The following is a 23081-nucleotide window of genomic DNA, read 5'->3' as shown; positions in this document are numbered from 1 at the left end:
ATTCCTTTTCCACTGGTTTTAGGTGGAAAGAGTATTTGAGCCGTTCATCGCGTAAATCGATTAACTCCATAAAACAAAAAGTTGAGAATTGCGATTAAATGGCCTCTGAAGTAAATTATTTGTTATTCAATGGGCAACAAAATGTTGTCGTTTAACCTGTTAATTGCGGAATTTAGTTTTACAAGATCACCAGAGTGCGGAGTTAAAATCAAGCAGTGACTAGCATTCACGTCGAACGCACTTAACTGGTTGATGGTGTTAATCTTTATTATTCAGAAAAGTTATTATAAATATAAAAAATAATGGCTATACCAAGTGCTTTGACACTTATACTTAAGATTTTTCAAAAAGTGGAGTTAATTGATTTTTGCAGTGAACGGCTCATTTATTTCTCAAATCACGAATTTCTGTTGTGATATGCAGGTGAGATTCAAGACAGCGAAGGTAACGTTCTGGAGCAAGAGATGCTCGGGAACGCGGAACGCGGTGAAAAACCATCCGCAGAGATTTCAGTGGTCCGGGTGCCAGACAGATTGGTGGTTAGTTCCGCGTCCCCAAGACCCGACGAATTACCGATAAAAGGACTTGTCGATCACCTGCCGGTGCCGACGCCCTCGCGCGAGGCGTCCCTCACGCAGAAATTGGAAATGGCGCTCGGTTCCGTTTGCCCTCTTTTGCGCGAGATCATGGTGGATTTCGCCCCGTTCCTCTCGAAAACTCTCGTCGGCTCTCATGGACAGGAGTTATTGATGGAAGGAAAAGGTACGACTCGATCGATCGATCAATATGTATAGCTTTCTAACGCAAGAACGCGCTCGAAAACTTAATTAGGCGATATAATTGCTTCCCTGATCGGTATAAGCGTTAATCACCTAGCGCCGAATCGGTTTGTTTCTCGTCTACAGAGATTGGCAAGATGTTTGTCAAGGAAAGAAGAGGTTAAATCCAGTTAAAATCGAGACTTCAATCATAATTAAATTAAAAGTTAAATTCGAAGAATTTAAAAATTTTCGCAAAGTCGTCCAGATTTCCGTCACTTTCTATCGTGAATCTCCCTTTCGCTTCTATTCCTTTTTTCTTTGCAGTTCGTTTCGCCGAAGGTATTCAAATTAGTTAGTTTATAGTTTCGCTTAGGAAGATGGAAGTCGTATTCTGGATAATCGGCCGATATTTGTATTCGCGTGGCGCGCGGGCCTGTGGCACTTCGCGCGAGAATTTTACATTCGTAGAACGTCGCAAATGACGGTCGTGTCACGTATCGATGCGCTTTATTTTCAACGAGGCTCGACACACTGAACGTTGTTTATAAATCACCCGAACGTTTTATGGCTCCTCTGCTTCTATCTTACTCGCCTCCGTCGTCGTTCGTATCCCGTACATTTTACAATCTCGAACTTAAACTCGAGGATCGGTTATATTTTATGCGAATGCTGGATAACGAATCGAAACTAATAGGAATTATTCGTGGAGAAATTCTAGATTTTATTTAACTGGTTTATTTGCATACGATGATAACATCTTTAAGCCGATGAAGAAATACGACAGAGCTGCGATCATACAAGGAACAGTATACTCGAGAGTATAATATCAAAGTTCGATCTTCAGTTGACTGAGAACTTTTTGGTAGTATGAGCTTCGTTGCTGGTATTAACAATTCGTCTTCCTGTTTGATCGCTAGGTCTGACAACCTTCAAGAATAGCAACTCCGTGGTGGAGTTGGTGATGCTACTTTGTTCCCAAGAATGGCAGAACTCCTTGCAGAAACACGCGGGCCTCGCTTTCATCGAGCTCATTAACGAGGGAAGGTAAGAGGCCTCATTACGATCATCGTTACAACGACGGAGTTATAGTTGCACGCGGTATACTGCGGTCGAACGGGCCCTCTGTTCGAATCATAAAAAGTTTACGTTTATGTTACGCAGGTTGCTGTCTCACGCGATGAAGGATCATATAGTCAGAGTCGCCAACGAGGCTGAATTTATCCTGAATCGAATGAGAGCGGACGACGTGTTGAAGCATGCTGACTTCGAGGTAACTGTTTTCGCGTGTTTTGACTTGTGCAATTAATTTTTACGACCTCTATTCCCTACCTGGACACCAACCTTTGGTTTCGTAATTATGCGTGAAACGCTTATCATAAAATATTTATTTCTTAGTCACAGTGTGCACAGACGTTGCTCGACCGACGGGAAGAGGAACGAATGTGCGATCATCTGATCACAGCTGCACGAAGACGAGACAATGTCATCGCCAGCAGATTATTGGAGAAGGTTCGAAATATCCTGTCTAACAAACATGGCGCTTGGGGATACATGGATCCAATGGCTGCAAAGTAAGTAATCACTTGGCACTATTCATTTAACCCTTTGCACTCTTAAGGGCACCTGCACTGCCCAGGCATAAGTAACAAGCAAAGTAAGCAATAAATGGGAGAACAGAAGTGACTCGACGCGGTAATGAAGGGAAGTTCGATGCCCAGGTACTTGAAGACGTTCTACTACTACGGCCAGTGTCACTCCCCACAATTTATCATTCACTTTTAATAAGCGATGGGTATCTAAATTCAATTAGTCATAGAATCAATATTCTTAAGCAATAGCGTTGAAAAATACCTCAGTTTTCCATTATGTATGATTATGTTTGGTTAATCAAAATGTAAAATTCTAAAAAAAATTGTATAATTCAACGAACTGCGAAGAGTTTTTCATGGTCATTCCATGACTCAGAAATCTAAGAAAAGTGGCCTGGAGTTGACTACCTGTATATACCCAAATTGCTTGGAGTGCAAAGTGTTAATTTTCTCAATCTGTGATTTACGTCTGAGGCACGAGGAGTTCTAGGATCTGAAAGAATGATCTGTACATTTCTGTAACGCAGATTGGCCGAATACTGGAAGCTAGATGCTTGGGAGGATGATGCACGCAGACGTAAGCGTTTCGTGCACAATCCACTAGGCTCGAGCCATTCCGAGGCTACACTGAAGGCGGCTCTCGAGCACGGTGCACCCGAGGATGCGATCCTTCAGGCGCGTGAGGAGTTTCACGCGCATCTCGCAGCCTCGCGTGCACATCAGCAGCAATTGCAGTCGGCGGATCTCATGGATGACAATGAGCTGTTGTCGGATGATAGGGACCTCGACAACGATCTGACGGGTGAGATTTTTCGTTTCGTTTCGTTCCATCTGGTTTCATTGCCTAGTGAAGCGTGACGCTTCGTTTGCATGTTGTACCGCCTGAACTTTAACATACTTAAACTGTAACGAGATCCGTGTTCCAGGCCCAGTGAACATCAGTACGAAAGGCAAACTGATCGCGCCGGGTATTGTGGCTCCCGGAATTATCTCCGTGACATCCACAGAGCTGTACTTCGAGGTGGACGAGGAGGACCCAGAGTTCAAGAAAATCGACACTGAGGTAAGTGAATAATTGGAGGTGCATGATTAAAATCCTAACCAGTGGTGATCATGGGGAGCTTTTTATTCGCATTCACGAAATTTTTGGACGTACAGTAAATGGATAAACGCATAGATCGATTAAATACCTTAGTACGATTCATTATAGTGTGCGGAATAACGACAACGTACATGCAAAGTATGGAGATAAATCCGATATTATTTGCTATGTAAATAGTTACAGATATACGAGACTTGTGGTATTTGAATTATTCGTAAACTAACAACACGACATTATCATCAAACACAAGTAAATCCATAGTACTGTTCGATTATTAACACATTCGCGGCTGGTAGATATTTTACGTTTCTGTTACCAAATACTGACAAAAATAATAAAATTCTGAAGCTAGACATCGCAAATTTATATCGTTAGGGCCAAGGTAAAAATTACAAAATATGTTTGAAAATATGTAGTGTATAAAATATAAATGTTTTCGTAACCAGAAATAGAATTTGAAGTGACGTGAATTTACGTCAGGGAGCGCGAATGTGTTAATCTCACTATTGTTAGAGGCATCTGGGTAGCATCTAATGGTTATATTTCAGTCTTGCAGATAATTTATTTTATAATTTGTAAATGTTAGATGTGGCGATAAGTGTGCCAAGGATATTACTTAATTTGAATTTTCATATATACATTAGGTTCCTTGAATTGCGAAAGACAATCCAGAATTCGTCCTAATACATTTTCAACTATATTTACGTGGTTGCATTTATCATGTGTCATACGCAATCTTAATAATTAATCACTGTGTCAGTTCCTCTACGTTAAGATACCGTCTATTACATGCATTTGGAGCAACTTGTTGCATTTGCGAAGCTATCTCTTTGAAATATGGTTGCCGGTTGGCTCGCAGATAACGTTACTCCGCATTGAAATCCAGGACCACGCACAAACGCGTTACACCTGGCGCAGTTCGCTTCTTGTGGACTCCTTTCGCAAGAAAGCTTTGAAAATATACGAACATAGATTAATGAATACTTATTAATTAGAATACCTTTGGAATACCTGTAGAATGCCAAATGGCATTACTCTCCGAAGAGACTCATCCGTATACTTCAATTGCATTGGCGCAAGACTTGTGTGAAATAAATTAAAAATACTATGTTGCAAAAGTCAGTTATTCTAATATCTTGTTAATACTATAAACAGTACTCACTATTTCTTTCAAACGATTATTCTTTAGAATTCTTCTGAAAAAAGACTATCTTCATAGATCCAAAGTCGACTAATAAATCTTCCTCTATTACCCTCGCGGCCATGAGGCGTTACTACTTCACTCCAGCGTCCGCGTTTTTCTATTATCGAACAAAATAATTAGTAAATATTAATTTACGTCTACACAAGTTTCTCGCACGAGCAATCCAAGTCGATCCGTTTGATCGAGCATGTATCGCCGTGGATTGCATTAATCATACCTTCTCGTGGCTCGGGAATTTGAATAAATGCGAATCATAAATGATGAGACGTGGCGAAAGCTTCCACGATACTGGGCCCGCGTTCAGGGCCCGAGTCAGAATTGGTTCGGACGTGTCCTTGTCTATCAGCGTCCATAATGTGGTCACGTTTCGCGAAGGTGGTCATCCAGAGGGAAAAAAAGAGAGAGGGCCGAGATAAGGCCCCGAGAACCGGAGCGAGAAGGCCTGGCTGGACTGGAGGCTCCGATTATCATATATCGGTCGTAGATCTCGCGTTTGTATAACTAGGGAATAAAACAAACAGGGAAGGGCCCCATGGGGTCGGTCGATCTTCAGGGTCGGCAATTATGAGCCCCCCGCGGGGCCCGGTATCTGCTCGCTCTTCCGTCTCTCTTTCTCCTCGCGTTCCATCGCCAACGCCACGCACTAGCCACACATCGGTGGCATAGGTGAACAGGCAGCTCCTCAGGAATGCATTCGAACTACCACGCGTTCCCCGCCTATCGAGTAACTATTGCACGTCTAGTACGACATCCTGTTTATGCGATCCTTGACAATTCGATGGGAACAGATGGATCAGGGAATGTCTCCGCGGTCGAATTTCGCGTTGTATTCTCGCGGTACCGCTTCGAGGATTCCTCGTTCTCCAGGTACCGAGGAAATTGAAGTGCAAATGAGTAGAATCTTTTCTCGTTTCATTCTTCTTTATGTTAACTAGCGGGGACCGTTGTGGTTCTTCGACTAAGGGTCGTAGAATTCTGCACGAGGTGACGAAAAATGGTGAAGCTGTAAGATGTGAAATTTTATGAAGTATTTTAGAACTGAGAATGTGCAGTGATTTCTATAGACGTATGGACATATTTTGCAACTAAATGATGCCGCCTGTGGTGGAATAACCGGGTGGTAGCATCATAAAAAATTTACTTTATGGTCTTAATTTGGTTACTTGTTGAATAGGAGACTGTAAAAGAGTACTCTTAATGGTTTGGAAAGTCGAGAGACTGTAGGTCGTTCTGTACAGGCTTTCGATAACAACACGTTAAAAGTATTCTGTATTCAACAAGAAAGTGTTCAAGAGTCTGTATTGTTGAATATTTAGATAAATAAAACACGCAGGTTTTAAGTCTTCCTTGGTGTAATATATTTAAGAAACAAAAACGAAATTTAGATATAGGCGTTTTACAAGAAACGTGCGAGTGACGCAATCTACCCGAGTCGTTCGATCCGTACGCTGTCGAATTTTTACGACGACTGAAAAATGTGTACAGTCATATCGTTGTTTCCCCGTAGTCCCCCTTTTTGGGATTTTCCCGACATTCGTCTTCTGCGCGATGATAGACGAAGTTTTCGTCATTCAGGTGTGATCCAGTCGTAAAACTTGGGTCCACACTCAGTCATTTCGGTCATTATTGACCTGAAGGTCTCAAACCAGAGAAAATGAAACTTTCAAATTATAATTTAACGGTTTCTTCGCAAAAATCCAACATTCATCGTATCGTAAGATGTCTGAGCGTCCGTCCAGTTCCAGGGTCGAATACCTGGCCTCTCCGTAGGATTCGGTCGTGTCCACCTGTCATCTCCGATATATCTCGACTCGCTCGTGAGCTGATCGTGAATAGGAACACCAACTCATTCGGCCTCTTAATTGGAATCCTCTTTACATAGAAACGCTTAACACACCTGGAACCACGAGAGGACGTGTGGTGAACGGGGATAAAGATGGAGGGCGATAATGTGGAAAAGAATAAACGTAGGGCCTGAAGAAGTGAGAGATAGGAGAAAAGGGGAGAGAGCTGGTTCGCGATCGAGACACGCTCATTAGTCGAGGATGTCCCGAGGGTAGGCGGGGAGACTTCGTCGAATTCGTAGCCGATGGATCACTCGATAGTCGAGTGGAGACTTAAGCGATCGTAATGCGCGGCCGCAGAGGATGCTGCATCGGGAGTGGCCCCACGGGCAAAGGACTTGTGCATCGGTGAACTCTCGCTGGCTTCGGTGAGGGCTCCTCGCCGATCGCGTCGATTCCTCCCCCCTCTCAGCTTTTATAATGGTCCAGGCAAACGTATTTATCGTGATTTATTGTTTACACGGGTCTCCTTTCTCTCGGGCCTCTCTGTCCTTCTCCCGGCGATCGAGTCTCTCTTTCAACGGGTTCTGCGCTAGAGATAGAGGATGCACACCGTGCGATTACGTCCGATGTAAATTATTGATCGTCCGCGGGGAACATTAATATCTAAAACAAATAATGGACCGTTACACCCCCGCACCCCACCGGTGCACTGCGTCTGCGCTCTCTCAGATCGGAACTCCCATTGATACGCGTTCTTTTTCTCCTTTCCTGTCCGTTGTTTTTCCATTGCTGGTCGTAAATTATTTTGCAAGACGATCTTTCGACCAACGATTAAGTCTCTTTTCGATTGGGCGGTGGTTTGTTATACGCGTCGAGCGTTTGTTTCATTGCGGTCGCTGAGGGAAAGAGTTACCGATATGCAAATGTCGTGCTTTCGACCTAGAGGCGGAGAATCTTAGCGAGTAACGAAAGATATAATCTCACGTCTCGATGGAAAGTGGGGTACACTCTCGGTGTGGTCCAATTTTTCATTTTGTCTCGTTCAAACCATTGCGATTTTCGACTCCCTCCAATTGAGTTACAGTTTCGACTGTTGAACGAAGCCTGCCGACGAAGAAATACGCAAGACGTCGTTTAAATTCTACCTTTGCGAAGTTATTATGCCTATTTACGATGTTTGCAGTACGATCTCGTACGTGGCTCGCGTGTTTCGTGAAAGGAGGTAGCTCCGTAATTGCTATGCTTTCAGACACGCACGCCACTCTCGTTATGCTGGCACGCTTGAGATCCGTTCGACCCCGCCTAACCTCTTCGCATTTTTCTAACGATATTGTTCGACGTGTCGTTTCTTTAGGAAAGGAACGCCAGTTTGAATACGAATTATTGTATTTCCTTGGCATAAAGAAGCGTCTTATCAGTAGATATAACAGGGCATCGAATCGCTGGACGTTTTCGAGATGTAGGACATTAAACATCTCGGTGTCGCGCATTTTTAGGGAAACTCTCTGGCGCTTAAAGCTCTCAACTTGTGCTATAGTTATCGTAGACACACGCTGCGAGTATCCCCACGGGATATTTATGCGGTACGAAGGAGATACGTGAAAGACAGCAAGGGTAGAGAAAGAGAGAATCAGGTCCACTAGACAGGTGGTCCGTGGCGTATGTTGGCGCATATTCGTTCGCAAGTGAGACGCCATTAATGGGAGTACAGTATCGCGAAAAATCGAAAAACATCTGATCGTTTATCAGCCAGTCCGCGACGAGATGCCTCGTGGTCATACATCATGTGGTAGAGATTTTCAATTTATAGGTAGAGAATGTTTCCTGGCTCACAATTACCGCGATGGAAGAATTGGCGTTTTCCTTCGACGAGGAAGACTGCTCGAGTGGCCGAGAATTCTGGCGATAAGCGACGATACTGGTTTCTAGGTCTCTGGAGAGAAAATTAAGTGTCTATTTCACGTGTAATTTGCAACATTTTGTAGACGGAACATGTTACGACGGATACTGACAACTGTAGATTAATTTAGGTGTAGGTCGACGGGTTTGTACTGGTGGGAGCTGAAAAGAATAGTCCTGGGAGTAATGCAGGATCCTATTTAACCTTCTGTGGGTTTAATATATTTTTTTCAGGCAACTTCCAGAACTTTTACTTTGATATTTCAAGTTAATGGTGCCGCTAACCGTCATTTGGGTCATTTCACGCCGAATTGATCATTTGTTTTGGTCGATGTCTCGGATTTTGTTTCAAATGAGATATATTGTAGTTTACGTGAATTTATGGAGGGTTTAAGTCATCGTTTTGCTCGTTTCGAAACCATTTGAGAAATACAAGCCTTCAAATATTGTGACTTTTGCCCATTTTCGTGGAAATGGGTTGTACATTTGAATTTTTTTCTCTGGAACTATTAGTCCTATTGACCTGTTTTTTTCTCATTTTAATCGAGAGGAATTGCTCTCCCTGAATAGCAAGAGCAGTCCCAGGAAGAGTAATCCCTCCCGATTAAAAAAAAAGGAGGTCAATGGGATGAACAATTCTAGAGAAAAAAATTCAAATATATTGTTGTTGGTTATCAGAGACATTATATGTATAATTAATATAAGACGTATATTAAAATTAAAATATCTTGCTAAAATGTCAAGATATTGTATAACTTGTAGTAATTTACACGTTTGTGTCAATCAGCACTTTATCCAAGAGCGTAAAATTGTCATAAAAAAAATTAACCTTTGCCACTCGTCTTACTCGCATAAGTTAAGAACTAGGAACTTGTTCGACTCGTGACTTTCGCAAGAGCGTCTGTTACAGAGCAAGGATAATTGTTAATTAAACATTCACTTCTTCGCGATAGCTACTCGTTACTGGGCGTGGTTTTCCAACCAGTTCTTACAATTATTCATCGATATACATATGCAAAATACTCGGATCTTTTTTTTCAATATTAATAAGGTGCCTAGATATCATTTTCATTGACAGCGTAATAGGCTTATCGTGACTGACAGCTCGCGAGTAGTTGATTAATCCTTCGCGTACGGTTACAGTAAAGTTACAGTTACGCATACTGAGTTACATAAACGCGCGCTATATGCTCTTTTCAGAAAATGTATTCGTTTTTATTCAGGCGTGATTGATTTACGCAATTTTCCGTTTACGTTACACGCATTACTGTCTCGACGATTCGTATCAAAGATTATTTTCTTGATAGGAGGGAAAGTGTAACCTGGTAATTAACGAGTCAGCGGGCTCAGCGCGCGTATAATTGTATTATATCTCGCGCGAAGGCTCGAATGAAAATCACAGAGAATCAGGGAAGTAGGGGAACACCTAGGAACTGTGACATCTTTGATATCGAACGAAAGAGTTTTCAACGAGGATAAGAAATTTGCGATGCAAATTATTTTTCTAAATTGATTGTGTATCATCTAGTCGCCAAAAAATTGAAACAAATGTTTCCCGCGTTTAATAATTTATAAATGAAAGGGTTGAGCGCATTCACTCAAAGAATGACCATTCGCGGAGGGCTTGCTCTCCAGTGGGAGCGGAGAAAAATAGCGAGAAGGCGGGAAAGCAACAGTGAACGAGCACCGATTTAATGTTATGCGATTATGCCCTTCCGTGGCAATGCATATGCATGATATCCCGATGATATATCGCAGGTGACGTAGCAATAATGCAACCGCACTTATCCCTACGCTGCATACGACCGATTCAAAAAGCCGTGCACGAGTTGGCAAACACAGCCATTGAGAATGCGACCGTGATTCGTCTCGCTAGTTCGATCGTGTTATCTATTGATCTTTGGATTGTAAGCGTACGTCGATATATGAAAGGTCCCGTTGACTCGCGATACGGTCTGTTGCTCGTTGATTAAATAACATCGTAATGCAGTCTCTTGTTTCTTTAATGTGACGCGTCTATATCCTGACCATTATCCGTGCACGCATTGTTGATAACAGCGAGCATAACATACTGTAATTGTTCGAAGTTATGGAGGATATTGGGCTTACATTCCAATGCTTCGCTATGTAACACAGGTTTGGTTTCTAAATGAAAATAAAAGGGACTCGTAGCATTTTTTGTCTCGCTATACAGTCCTATGCCATTGTCACGTTCGAGAGGACCCTAAAATTTTATCAGCTCCGTCCGTATTGATCGTATTTATATACTCTCGTCGCCGCGATCGCTCGATAACCATAATTTCGCAGAAGCTCAGCACGCGACGCGTGTAAACGAGCAGCCACGATCACGTGTCGACTCCGATTTTAATCGAGGCAGGGGATTTCGATGGAATTCGACGTTGTGGTAGCCCAGTGGCCCCCGGGGCCAGGCTGCAACGAGAAGAGGCAGTTAGTTTTGGTAAACATCCATCAATTCGTGGGCAGGGCACCGTAAGGCAAGGCAAGATAGAACCTGAACAACAGGCAGTCTGGAAGGAGCGGGCGGATTCGTTCTCAACAAGGCAGGGTAATCACTGCTATTAGTGCGGACATTACTCCGGTGGTCCGCCAATCTCCTTAGCACTCCATCATATCGGTACCTCGAGGGCCTCCTCTACGTTGTACAAAATAGACCATACGCTTCGACGTGCAACAAGTCTTCTCTTGTTTGCATTCGACGATCGTCGCTACCTGGCCAGTTTATAAATTCATGCTTCCTTTTTACCGACTAATACGAACAAAATGAATTAATTTGGCGATGATTAAATAGTAGAGAGTTTGTCTTTGTGTGTTCAACGAGTATCATGATAAAAAAAGGATTCTGATTTGATGTAAAATGTTGGGACACTCCTCTATCGACAATGTTTTTGTCAAACGATCATGTCTGGAACGTTTGATAGGCTTCACATACGACGAGGACTCCTTTTTCGTTATTTTAACACTAATTTCACACTAATAAACGTCTCGAACGATGTCTTGTTGCATCAGTGCAATCTCTGACAGGAGGATGGATAGAACCTGTTTTTCCTTCAACGACATTCGGAATAATCCAGCTTACATTCTGATTATACGTTCTCGTGTGCTTTGCATATTCTTAGATAACTCGTGATAAAATTCATGCATGATTGAACTATAATATTTGAATACTTAGGGATCAATATCACTCGTTCTGCCGATAGTATCCATTTCCTCCCAACATAAAGGAAAGTATTTACGACTGTATCAGGTTCGGAAAGAGTAGCTCAAGCATGAATCCTTTTATTGCATCCTGTTCTGTAGTTGTAAGGAATGATCGAAACTACACTCCTCGTTAGAGGGATTTCCAGTTGTCAGCTGGTGAATCAAAGTGAGTTGTCCCTTCGACGGAATTGACATCGAGCGTCCACTGCGGTTGACTTCAGCAGTGGGTGATATTCCCTCCCGTACGATATCGGTTCATCGGTCGTTATAGGCGTGACCGACGATTATCCTCGAAAGGAGCGATGATGGATATCGTAGGCAACTGTCTCGTGCCGCAACATCGCTGTCAGCAGCTGCAGGTAGGCGGAAAGATTGTGGGTGTACCCGTTCCTCGGATTCACGAAGCGCTCGTGCAAAGTGGACGCTCGCAAGCGCAGATGCGTGCGGACTCAGTGATGCATTAACCTCCCTTTCAGCCCCCTCCCACGAATAATTATTTTTCAATTGGCAGCGTTATTATCGTCGACGTTTATCGAATCGTGTCACGTGGCTCCCAAAATTTTACATAATCCCAGTTTGCCTCCACCAGTTGCACCATCGGTTGATGGATCGCTGAACTGTATCGTCGCTCTACCCTTTTGGCATTTATAAATTGTGAAACATGATTGATACGTTGGTACGTTAACCCTGAATTCATTACTCTTCCTAGACCTGTCTATTCCTTTCGTTTTGCAGTAATTGTTTGCTCGACATCTCCGAGGATTGGCTTTGAAGCAGAAGTCTGTAGGCGATGTCGTTCTATTTGGTGTATTGCTGTTAGGCGTCCAAACTGATTAGTAATGGATTGTGGGCGTGAAGTAAAGTACTGTTTACAAGTGATAGCATAGAGATCACTGATGACTCGGAAGCAGAGTAGGTAATGTTTTTCGACTTAAACCGAAGGCAGTCGATGGGTTGTCCTCTTTTCTTGCAGGTCACCTCTACATATCTTTAGAATAGTATAGAGATCAAGAGATTCAAGTGCACTATTCCTTTCATTTGTTCGAAGGGTCAGTACCTGTGCTTGAGGGCCGAACCTGACCCCACCCGAAGGTAATGGGTTCGTAAAAGGACGAACAAGCTCCAAATAACATGATTATTTGTACCGGTACTACTGGCGAGGGTTCTTATTCTAACGAACCCACCATAAGTCGACCAAGAAACAGAATGGGATGACAAGCTCTTTTCATGTTTACGTTTCATCGAGGCAAATACTTGGAGTCCTCGTAAAATTCTAGTCTCAAGCAGTTACAAGGATATTATTGGTGAAATCTACACCAACAAACACCAGGGGATGAATCTCAAAATATTCAAATGCAGTCAATAGTTTACACTTGTTGTATTTCCATAAATGGTGCTCAGTGTTTCACCGTCTCGCGTTTTCATGGGAGCAGCAGGCTCCCTCGTGGGAACAAAGAGTGCAAATTAGCAGTGTCGATTCAATCGAACCCACGAGCTGGCAATTTGTGTATCGCGGGGCGCTGGGTTACCCTTTCGAGACGAGCCTGACGTGGAAGAATGCTAGTCGGTGAATAGGCGGAGCCAGCCAGTCTGGATCCGATTCAGAGTGTGACGGATGGCGCCCACCTGTGGATTCATTCACTAATCTGCTCGCTAAGCAAACAGCCCGAACACACCCCGTCATTATCGCTAACGGTGTAAATAGCGCTCGATCTCGTCCTTACCCGATACTTATTATCCCCCTACTTCCCTCGCCACGGTTCTTTATACGGTTTCCAAGAGGCCACGGATCGAACGTCCAGTCGATTTTCGCGTCACCCTCCATGCAGTGCAGATCCAGACCAGTGATTATCTTGAGAGGTGATACCACCGCGTATCGCTGGTTGCGTGTGCCATATGGATAGGAAGCTTGCAGGCAACAATTGTACCGGGTATCCACACGCAGAGGTTATTGGCGCCAGTCAACTGGCACAGGTTTCTTGTACATGAAAAGACTTTTTTTTTATAAACTTCTTTTTTTTATAATCAATGATATTTTACATATTCTCGGAAATCTCTAGGATACACATAGTCTACACAACAATTAGTAGTTTATATAATTTGCGAAACTATGGAAGCAATAAGTATTCGTACGGTCCTTATGACGAACCATTTTATGGAATATCATTGATAATAAACAAGAAATTAATAAATTTCAATTTCACATAGTTTTGTTGGAAATTGATCGGTGTACGAATACTTTCTATACCCACTGTACGTGATCCAATATGTTTTCCCTCACCTAAAACAGCTCAAAACGCAACCCAGTGAAGGAAATAAAATTCCAATGAATAACGTCCCCAATTGATAACGAATAGAGCAAAGGGATCGCTACGGAGAAGAATTCGCTTCTTCTCACTCTCGTAATGAACGCGATACTGTTGCTGGATGATCCTCCAGGATGGAGGATCGCAATTATTTTTATCTGCGTTATTACGCCAAGGGGAAGCGCTCGTCGAGAAGAATTCCCGCTGGTCTCCGCACGTAACGATGGGAAAAACGAACAGATGCACCTGCGACGAGCTAAGCAGCGAGATAAGGGAAAATCTACCTGCGCAAACCTTTCCCGCCTTTTCTGCCATTAATCACGGTTGCGTGCAGACACGCGGCGCGCCCCGAGGCGCGTTTTCAAGCATTGCGAAACGACCGCGTGACAACGAATCGATTAATATTAATGAACGTTCGCGACAACGAACGCGCAAATCAACGGCGGAGCACCAGGTAAACGCTTATTTTGTACATCGCTGCTAAGTGGACATAATTCCACGGGTATAATTTTCCGCGCGCATGCATCATCCGCCGCGCGCCGCAGAGAAAATCGGCGATAGCTGCCAGAAGGATGTAAAGACTGGCTGGGTAACGTCACCGTGGGCTATTTCTGCTTGCAAAAAGCAGTTTTATGCATTTACAGTGGTTTTATGCATATGGTTCCTTTAATGTAAATTAAGTCTCTAACGTGACTTGTCTATTGGCAATACCGAGGATTACTGCTCATTTGAGCGACGCATCAAGAACAGTGATATTGTTAAAGTAGTACATTGTATTTATCTTCTATCGCGGTATGTAGTCAATAACACACATAAATTTTAAATGGGCATAGCAAAATAAGTATATATGAATTAAGTGATCCTAATGTCTGAACAGTTTGGAGCAGACTTTAATTTTATTTGTAGAATGCTACTTTCTAAAACTCTTTGTCTTTTTTACAAATCACTACTCTGAATTATTAAAATGGGCCACCGTGTTCTCATCGAATCTCAGACGACGGTGTTTCACAGAGCGTGACGAAGCTGCAGCCATTAGAATCGGCTCGGTAAATCTGCGAAACAAGACGCGATCGGTGCTCTCGTACGACCCATAAACGCGTCGTTAAGAAAAAGGCGAGTATGTTTCCGTTTCTGGCGTAAATCGTGGTTCGGTGTGTAGGTTCTTCAAGCGTTCTCCTTAGGAACAGGTATGTCCAGTCACCACGAGGAAATTAAAAGCTAACAAACTCTGAGGAAAGAGACAAGGCGATCTCGAAGGTCCAGGCCTCGCGCAGACCTGGACGTTTACGAGCCCTTTTCTCACCGAGTCGCGCAATTTACAGGTAGATTGACTTTATTTCTTCTCCCCTGGTCTATTTATCCAGCAAGAATGTACAAAAATTAGAGACTCGATAATTGCTCGATCAAAAATGCCGCGCGGTAATTACGTTCATGGATGATAACTGGAGCAATTTCGTTTTTACGACATGTTTACTTTAGGTCGTTAAATATGGGCAACCATAGGGGTGGGCCACTGAAAACTGTTATCTTAAATGACTTTTCATTCTTTAATTGGAGCCATTGATACATATTGTAACAAGATGTTGAAAGTGAAGAGGTATAGAACTCAAAGATGTTGATAGTAAAGAAACACCGCTCTCAAATATGTTGATAGTGAAGAGACACATAACTCAAAGATGTTGAAAGTGAAGAGACACCGTACCCAAAGATGCCGAAAGTAAAGAGACACCGAATCCAAAGATAATGAACAATCGATAAAAGGATAGTCAAAATTACAAATTCGTTCAGCAAAGAAATTATTGACGAAGTTTGACCAACCCGAAAATAGTTGATAAACCGACTACCTGTGAAGTAGTTGGGTCACTTCTGACCCCTAGCATTATATCGCAGAAATGGGACAAGTAATTGTTGGAACTACATCTTACGCCTATGGAATTCTAGTGCTACTTTTCAAATAAGAAGACGCTACAATTTACAACGCGCCACAAATAAACGACGTTAGAGAAGGGTCACACATACACGGTTAGCGGATCAGTTTCGTTCCTCGCCATCGTACCTCGACTGACTCTCGTCTATCATAGCCAGTCAGGGACAACGAAAATTGTCGTCGTCCCAGTGTCTTGTTGTCGCGTCGACGAGACTGATGAGAATTAACGACCCGTTGCGTCGATACACGGTCGCCTCGTTGAAATTCTGGGGAATAGGAATAAAATAACAATTACACGGACCCGCTGTGTTCCTCGTTTCCAGGTGAATTTTATCGTCCTATTAATCATAGGGGGCCCAATAATGTTGCAAGTGGGCGCGTCAGCTGTCCCGTGCGATTTTCATTCACGACATGGACGATCGCCGATTCCACGCGTGTGCTTGTATTGGGGAGACTGTTGGGCAAAAAGAAAAAAAGAGAGTCGATGGCAAGGGAGTAAGGGGGGGGGGGTAAAGGAATAAAGAAAAGGCATAGAGAGAACGGAGGAAGCCAGGTATCGGTGGAACAAGATGGGGCGAGCGGATAGGCAGGAAACGGGAATGTTACTGACCCGGAGGATCGAGCTGGTAGTTAAAACTGTACGCATCCCATAATTTAGCGATTATTTTGACAAGGGTATGATCTCTTGACAGGTTGTTGGCCTTACGGCTACGCTCTGAAATATAGCTATTTAAATGGGCACTTAGAGATTCTGTAATGAATACATACTTTGAACTGCACGACCATCGGAAAGATTCGCCAGGGAACGTGTGATTTAAGGTCGTCACACGAATTTCAGGTCACTCTTGAATCGACTGCTGGTCCGAGGTGTACTTCGGGCATCGCGTGCTGTAAGGTTGCAATTTGCCGATATCCACGGGGTGCCTCGAGTTAGCGTTGACTTCTTCAAAGAGTACCTCCACGTACAGGAATTACAAAAGAATACAACTACATAATTATCGATTTTGAGTTGAGGGTAAATTGGCTTCTCTTTTGTTGCAGGTATTTTCGTATGGTGGTATTTTCAAACAATGTAATTGTATAATTGTATAATTATTATGGCGCGTCGTAACGTTTACCAAACTATATATTATATTTAATATAATATTTATTTAACTGGAAACATCGCTAATAATTGGACCTAAACTTGCATAGGCTCGTCAAAGTAGACACCCTGTACGTACTCGCTTGAAGATCTTAGAAGGCTCATAACTTTCGCTTAAATCATCACTAGAAATTAGGACAATATTTGCATGGATAAAGACCGATTAAATGGGACACCTTGTAAAAAACGCATGAGATGTCATCAATGAGATGTTGTAACAAAATTCCGTACAGATAAATTACTAAATAATGTACCTGCCAGGTATACTTGTAAAAAAGGAAAGCACGTAATACGCGTTTCATAATGACAGGTTCTCCTGGACCCTCGTGACAGGTACAACAGACCGTGGCAACATGACGTTTATTATCGTAAATCAGGTACAAGGTGCTCGCTGCAGCGATTAACAATCATTTTTGTAAATCAGAAAATACGCTGCCTCTATCCGTGTTATTCAATGGAATTTTGTCTTAGAAAGAATAATTCCTCCGTTTACCTTTCATTTTTCTCTACAATTTTGCTTTCTTAGGATAAAATGCTGTTTATAAAATACAGCTTGAATTCGTTCGAAACGATGTCGCGTAATTCACGGTTTAAACGAGGCTCGATTTATCGCGAGCCGCGAATAACGGTCGCGAAACTATATCCCCCAATTAATTCTCGTTAGGACCCATCGTTCGATATGAATGAGACGAATACTTTATTAACAGCAAGTGCATCTTCGCCCATTAATACTTGACCAGCAGGAAGTTTTCGGGTGGGCTATGGAGGAAGCAACTTTCCAATCGCTTTGAGTCAAACAAAACAAAGTGTCTGTGAAATTACTCGAGATTTATTCGTAGTGTTTTATACAGGGTGTTCGTTAATTGGTGATACAAGCAAAAAGAGGGTGATTCTGCATGAAAAAGTAGGTCGATAGTATACAATAGAAATTTGTTATGTGAGGCTTTATTTCCGAGAAAATCGACTTTGAATTTTCGCCGTGTGTGGATGCACCTGATCATGTCTCCTTATAACGAATCTCACCGTAGATCGTTGTCTCGATGGTTATTGGAATTTCAGTTTGTTTTTATCGTAATGGAAAATTAGGAACATGTAACGAAATAGAATGTTGAAGTAATCATAAAGTTTATTATTACATAATTTGCTGAAAATGTTGCTCATTCTGCCGAATACATACTTCGGTTCTTCTAATTAAATTTCTATGAACGCTTTCGAACGTATTCGATTGTACTAATGTATGTATGAGAGGCTACAATAATCTTTTGCCATTGGAAGTGTTTATCAACATAACTTCAATTGAGACAATGATTTACAATGGGACACGATCAAGTGCACCCGTACCCGGCGAAAATTCAAAGTCAATTTTCTCGAAATCAAAGCCTTACATGAAAAATTTTTATTCTATATTTTCGACTTATTTTTTCATGTAGAATTACTCCCTCTTTGCTTGTACTACCAGTTACCGAACATCCTGTACGTTTCTGGGAAGAACTTAAAGTGTACAGTACTGTGGTGGAACTCGACGAGGTCGTAAATAAGATTCCTTGGTTCTATATTTAGCAACAAATGCATTACTATGAAACAATTTAGTGTAGCTACAACAATAGTCGTCAAACTGCATTTTAAAGGGGTACGAATGGAGCAATATCGGTGGCCGCTACTACATGATACCATTTGATACTACCTGTACCATTATTTTTGATCGTTCTCAATATGCTTCGCTCGAAACGATCCAACCAAGAAGATCCCATGATAGCGAGTCGCGGATAAGCGAATCCGTGAATACACAAATATCTCGTCTGAAGGGAGGTGGGTGCGTGGAGAGGGAGGGAGGTCTGCCCGCGGCTGGAGGCGCGACGTAGCTTGAGTTATGGCGCAGGTTAATTATACAAAACATTCAATTATACCTCCCCGTGAACACACACCGAGCTGCGGCACCGCGCACAGACAGGGACACGAAGACGAGCCCAGGGTCCATAGAACCGAGGATCGGGTCAGGGAGGATGTTGTGGACTCGCAAACATGAAATCAGCCGCGATCGTGGCCGATCCCGTTTGTTTAAAAACGCCACGGAGTAACATCCTCCCGTTCGGTTGGCTTTCAGCGATCGCCTGATCGAATAAAACAGATGTTGCTGGCCATTGATATCTCTCGAGCAGGGAACAGGTAAGACAAAATTAATTATGGGCCTAAATCGCCGGAGAGACGGGGAGAATCAGTGCGATGGGGAACCAATTGAAGAACGTAGATTGTAAATACAGAGTGCGGTTTGAGGGTCAGGTGAAAATAAAAGCCCAGTCGCGATGAATATACAAAGAACAAGTCGAAATGTTCAGATCGAAAGGTGTACGAATGAAAGTATAGTTTGCTGGTTTTACGACCGAGATTTACGACGTTTATTGCCAATTAATACGTCGACACTGTTGGCATTCCAAAACCTCTGGACTCTAAACATTCGACGATTTAATTTACGATTCTCAATATAAACGTAAGGTCTGTCGTAGTTCGACAAAACTAGGGAATTCCTATACGACTAAAAATGACATTACAATTCTGGAATGTTGTAATTCATAAATCCGTCAATCTCACAAAACTGGCACTTAAAAGTGAACGACGGGGGCTGGCACACAGGTTTGATTTCGTTTAAGAAAATTCCATGTTTCAAATGCATATTTTGAGTTTGGAGAAGCTAATGAAGTGTACATCGTTTTGAAGACGAGAGGTCACTTAAGAAGTGCATTTTGTTACCTTGGAGATCGGTCCACGTGTATAAAGCGTTAGGGTTTTATTTGAACCGTGCCAGCGGAGCGCCGAAGGAACATAATGCGGTGAAGAACCATTTGAGTACATAGAACACATTGAACGAACACGGATGCGATACGTGGAGGGCCATTCAATGGCGCAGACCGTACAGAAAACAGGATTTTAAAGCTGTGGTCCTTTTGTCATCGCGAGGTTTGGATCACTTTAATCCTTTGAATGCCAAGGAACGATATATTGCTCCTTTCTATACACTTGCAAAATGGGCCAAGAGCGATGTATCGCTTCTCGAAGATGTAAGTGCTGTAACTCATTAAAAAAGTCTGGCATTTCTCGGATATGTATACAAATTTCCTCTGCCACTCAAAGGGTTAATAGATGACTGTATTTCCGACCAGGCAACTTCGTAATTGTGAATTATGAAATTGAATAATTGGATAAATGAAAATATATTTCAGTAGGAAAAGGTGGTGTGAAATTGTGGGTATTTGTGTACATTCTCAAGGTAGGAACACAGAGGAATTGAACTTTTATATACAATTTTATCGATTACTGAAGTTATTGAATGGTCCCCAAAGAAACAGAATCCTAATTAGTTCGAAGGTGCAGAAACTACTATCAACGAAACGCTAAATTTCTAATTGAACTATCCACCAAAGCGGTGACACAACGTAATGCGACAGAGAGTTACTTGGGCGCAGGAGAACCATAGGGAGAGAACACGGATGCAAACACTGGGAGGCCCATTCAACGGGCGCGGGCCGCACAGGGAACAGGACCGTAAAGCTGGGGACCTTTTGTCATCTCCAAGATCGATCTCGGTTGACCGGTTGAACTCTCGTCCGAGGCGAATAGTCGCGCGGCTAGCGTGTCACCGCATGGTCGCACGTGAAGGTACCAATCGGCCCTGTCCGGGAAAGGGTACCATTTATCACGTCCGAGGGATCCTTGAGATGCCTTAAAACAAAAGGCCACGCTGGAGTCTGAGGATGTCTTCCAGAGGACCCACGATACCAGAGAGGGAGAGAGAGAGAGAGAGAGAGAGGGTGAGAGCGAGGGAGGGGGATGAGGTGGCGGAGATTCCGAGGCGAACGGCGTGGGGCCCGATACACGAGGTGGGACAGGTGGTGGGGGGCCAGAGGGGACTCATAAGGCAGAGATTTTACGCGCCGGCGCCGGCGCCCCCCGCGGTCTCAGACGCCGCAACCATAATGCCGAAGCACGGACTATCTCCGGGACTATCACCGCTTGAGGTCGACCCTTCCACCGGACGTTTCGAAACGTTTTTATTGATATTCTCGTTACATAACGATCGAATTACGGAAACTTCATTTTCTCTTTTATCGCGTGCATCCGTGGTCATCCTTTTGTGCGCGTGATATACCGTCGACGCGACGTTGGTTACGATCCGGGAAATATCAACGTGATCGATGGAGATATTTGAGAGGGTATTCTTTTCTCGGATCAAACATAGGTAATACTTGTGAATTTTACGGTACTATTCAGTACTATTCAATTCAAGGAATGCTTATATACAGGGTGGGGCAATAACTATTAGCACCTGAGATATCTTCGAAACTATAAATTGTACAGAAATATTTGCCGAAATAAAATTGCACATTACGAAGGGAGCCATTCGGTGGCGATAATAGCTTTTTGCAGGCGGATGTACTTCGGACAATTGAAGGTCAACTCCATTTTTTTTTTAAACGGACCGGTATGTTTTTGCTTCTGTATCACGATAGAGCATCTTAAGACGAGCTCAACGACGTATTACATAAGGTCATTGAAGGTTATAGAAAGTAGAGAAAGGCTGCAACATGAACATCAAAAACAATGGTCTGTAAATGTATGGTACGGTATCATAGGTGATACAATTTTTGGTCATTTCATCAATGGAAATTTGCATAGCATCATCTATGCTAATTTTATTTAGGGTACATTAGGTCTTTTGCTAGAAGAGTTACCTTTACTTACACGAGAAACCATGTGGTACCAACATGATGGATGTCCAGCACATTATTCATTGATTGCGCGAAGTCGAAATCGTTGGATTGGATGCGGCGGTCCAATAGCGTGGCCAGTTTGTTCAACAGACTTAACGGCTCTAGATTTCTTTCTGTGGGGATAAAATAAAAAGATTTTCATAATTTTTTCAGAATCAAAAATAGAATTTGAAGTGACGTGAATTCACGTCAGTGGTCGCAAATGTCTTTAATGCAAGAATAATTCATGTGTAACTGAGTTGAATAATGCATGAAACAATTGTACATAATTCGTATATTGGATAGAAGAAATAGATATTAAAATTTGAAAATGATCGTTTGACCGGAGGTGGTAGGTTTAGTGTTAATCACTTCAAAAATTAATTCTCACGATGATATGTCAAACAAATCCCCATAGATGTCTAAGAAATTTCACGTATCTTGGTCTGGCGGTGAACGTCCCAAAGGATTTTTAGGTCGCAAAACCGGCACCGAGTCGGCGATCCATTCCGGGCCCAACTCGTTGTCTTTCAACGATGGATGATCGTCGGCGTACGGTCGAAACGGATTCTTCTATATCGATCATGTCGCGGGAACGATCGATCGTGGCTCGCGCGTCTGTCTATCGAACGGCGCTCACCAGTCACGTGAAGTCTCGTTTCGGAACGGTCTCACGATTGGTCATTAATTACGCTGGTTATTAATCGTGCCGCGATGGAAGGTATCATTGCGCGGAACACGATTTAACCGGTTCCCGTCGCTAACCGATTGATTTATCCTCTGACCTTGAACTTTCGTTTCGAGCCAAGAGCAAAAGAACACGGAGGAGCGGTAACCAGTGAGTTTGGTCGTTGTTGCCGTGGCTACTGATTCGGATACTCTTCGAGAGACCAGGCTGCCCGAGTCGCTGGAAAACAGTAACCACGGATTCCCACTTCGATCGACCTTATATCGACGCTATCCTTTGAACTTGTTAGGTACCATTGGTAATGGTACCGATGACGTAATTAATTTGTGAGAGGTCAACCCTCGAGAAGTTTCTCTCAAATTTTTGTCTAGAATTTTGTGAAGTACACTTCTGCTAGAGTAACGAAACAAGTTTTCCATTTACTCTTCCCACGAACTCTAATCATCGAAGTGCTAATAGATGCACTTTGTCTAGCACGTGGGCGAAGCATGAGTCACCATACACCAGAGTCACAGAAGACACTTGGCCATACCTGCAAATACACCAACGATAACTCTCGATTTCGTAAGCCTAAACGCTTTGAATGTGTCATCTTCTTCCCCTTTTAACTATTCTTTTTTGAAACTCCAATTACTGATATACTAATGGACTTATAATAGGATTAAATTCAACGCTGAAGGCCACCGAAGGGTTATCCCAAGTCATTCCAA

General features: G+C 42.9%; 1 protein-coding gene across 15 annotated transcripts in view; it reads left to right on the top strand.

The window, feature by feature from the left end:
* LOC128875095 (neurobeachin) overlaps positions 1–23081 on the top strand; it is a 242142-nt gene that overhangs the window by 146039 nt on the left and 73022 nt on the right. For all 15 annotated transcript variants that reach the window (XM_054120434.1, XM_054120431.1, XM_054120430.1 and 12 more), the window contains 6 exons: positions 424–762; positions 1679–1805; positions 1923–2031; positions 2157–2332; positions 2878–3152; positions 3277–3413. In XM_054120434.1, coding sequence (XP_053976409.1) covers positions 424–762; positions 1679–1805; positions 1923–2031; positions 2157–2332; positions 2878–3152; positions 3277–3413 — 1163 coding nt within the window. The remainder of the gene's footprint in view (positions 1–423; positions 763–1678; positions 1806–1922; positions 2032–2156; positions 2333–2877; positions 3153–3276; positions 3414–23081) is intronic.

The sequence above is a fragment of the Hylaeus volcanicus genome, chromosome 4 (assembly GCF_026283585.1).
Source record: "Hylaeus volcanicus isolate JK05 chromosome 4, UHH_iyHylVolc1.0_haploid, whole genome shotgun sequence".
Classification (NCBI taxonomy): domain Eukaryota; kingdom Metazoa; phylum Arthropoda; class Insecta; order Hymenoptera; family Colletidae; genus Hylaeus; species Hylaeus volcanicus.
Note: the sequence above shows the minus strand (reverse complement) of the source record. Positions and strands in the feature narration are given on the sequence as shown.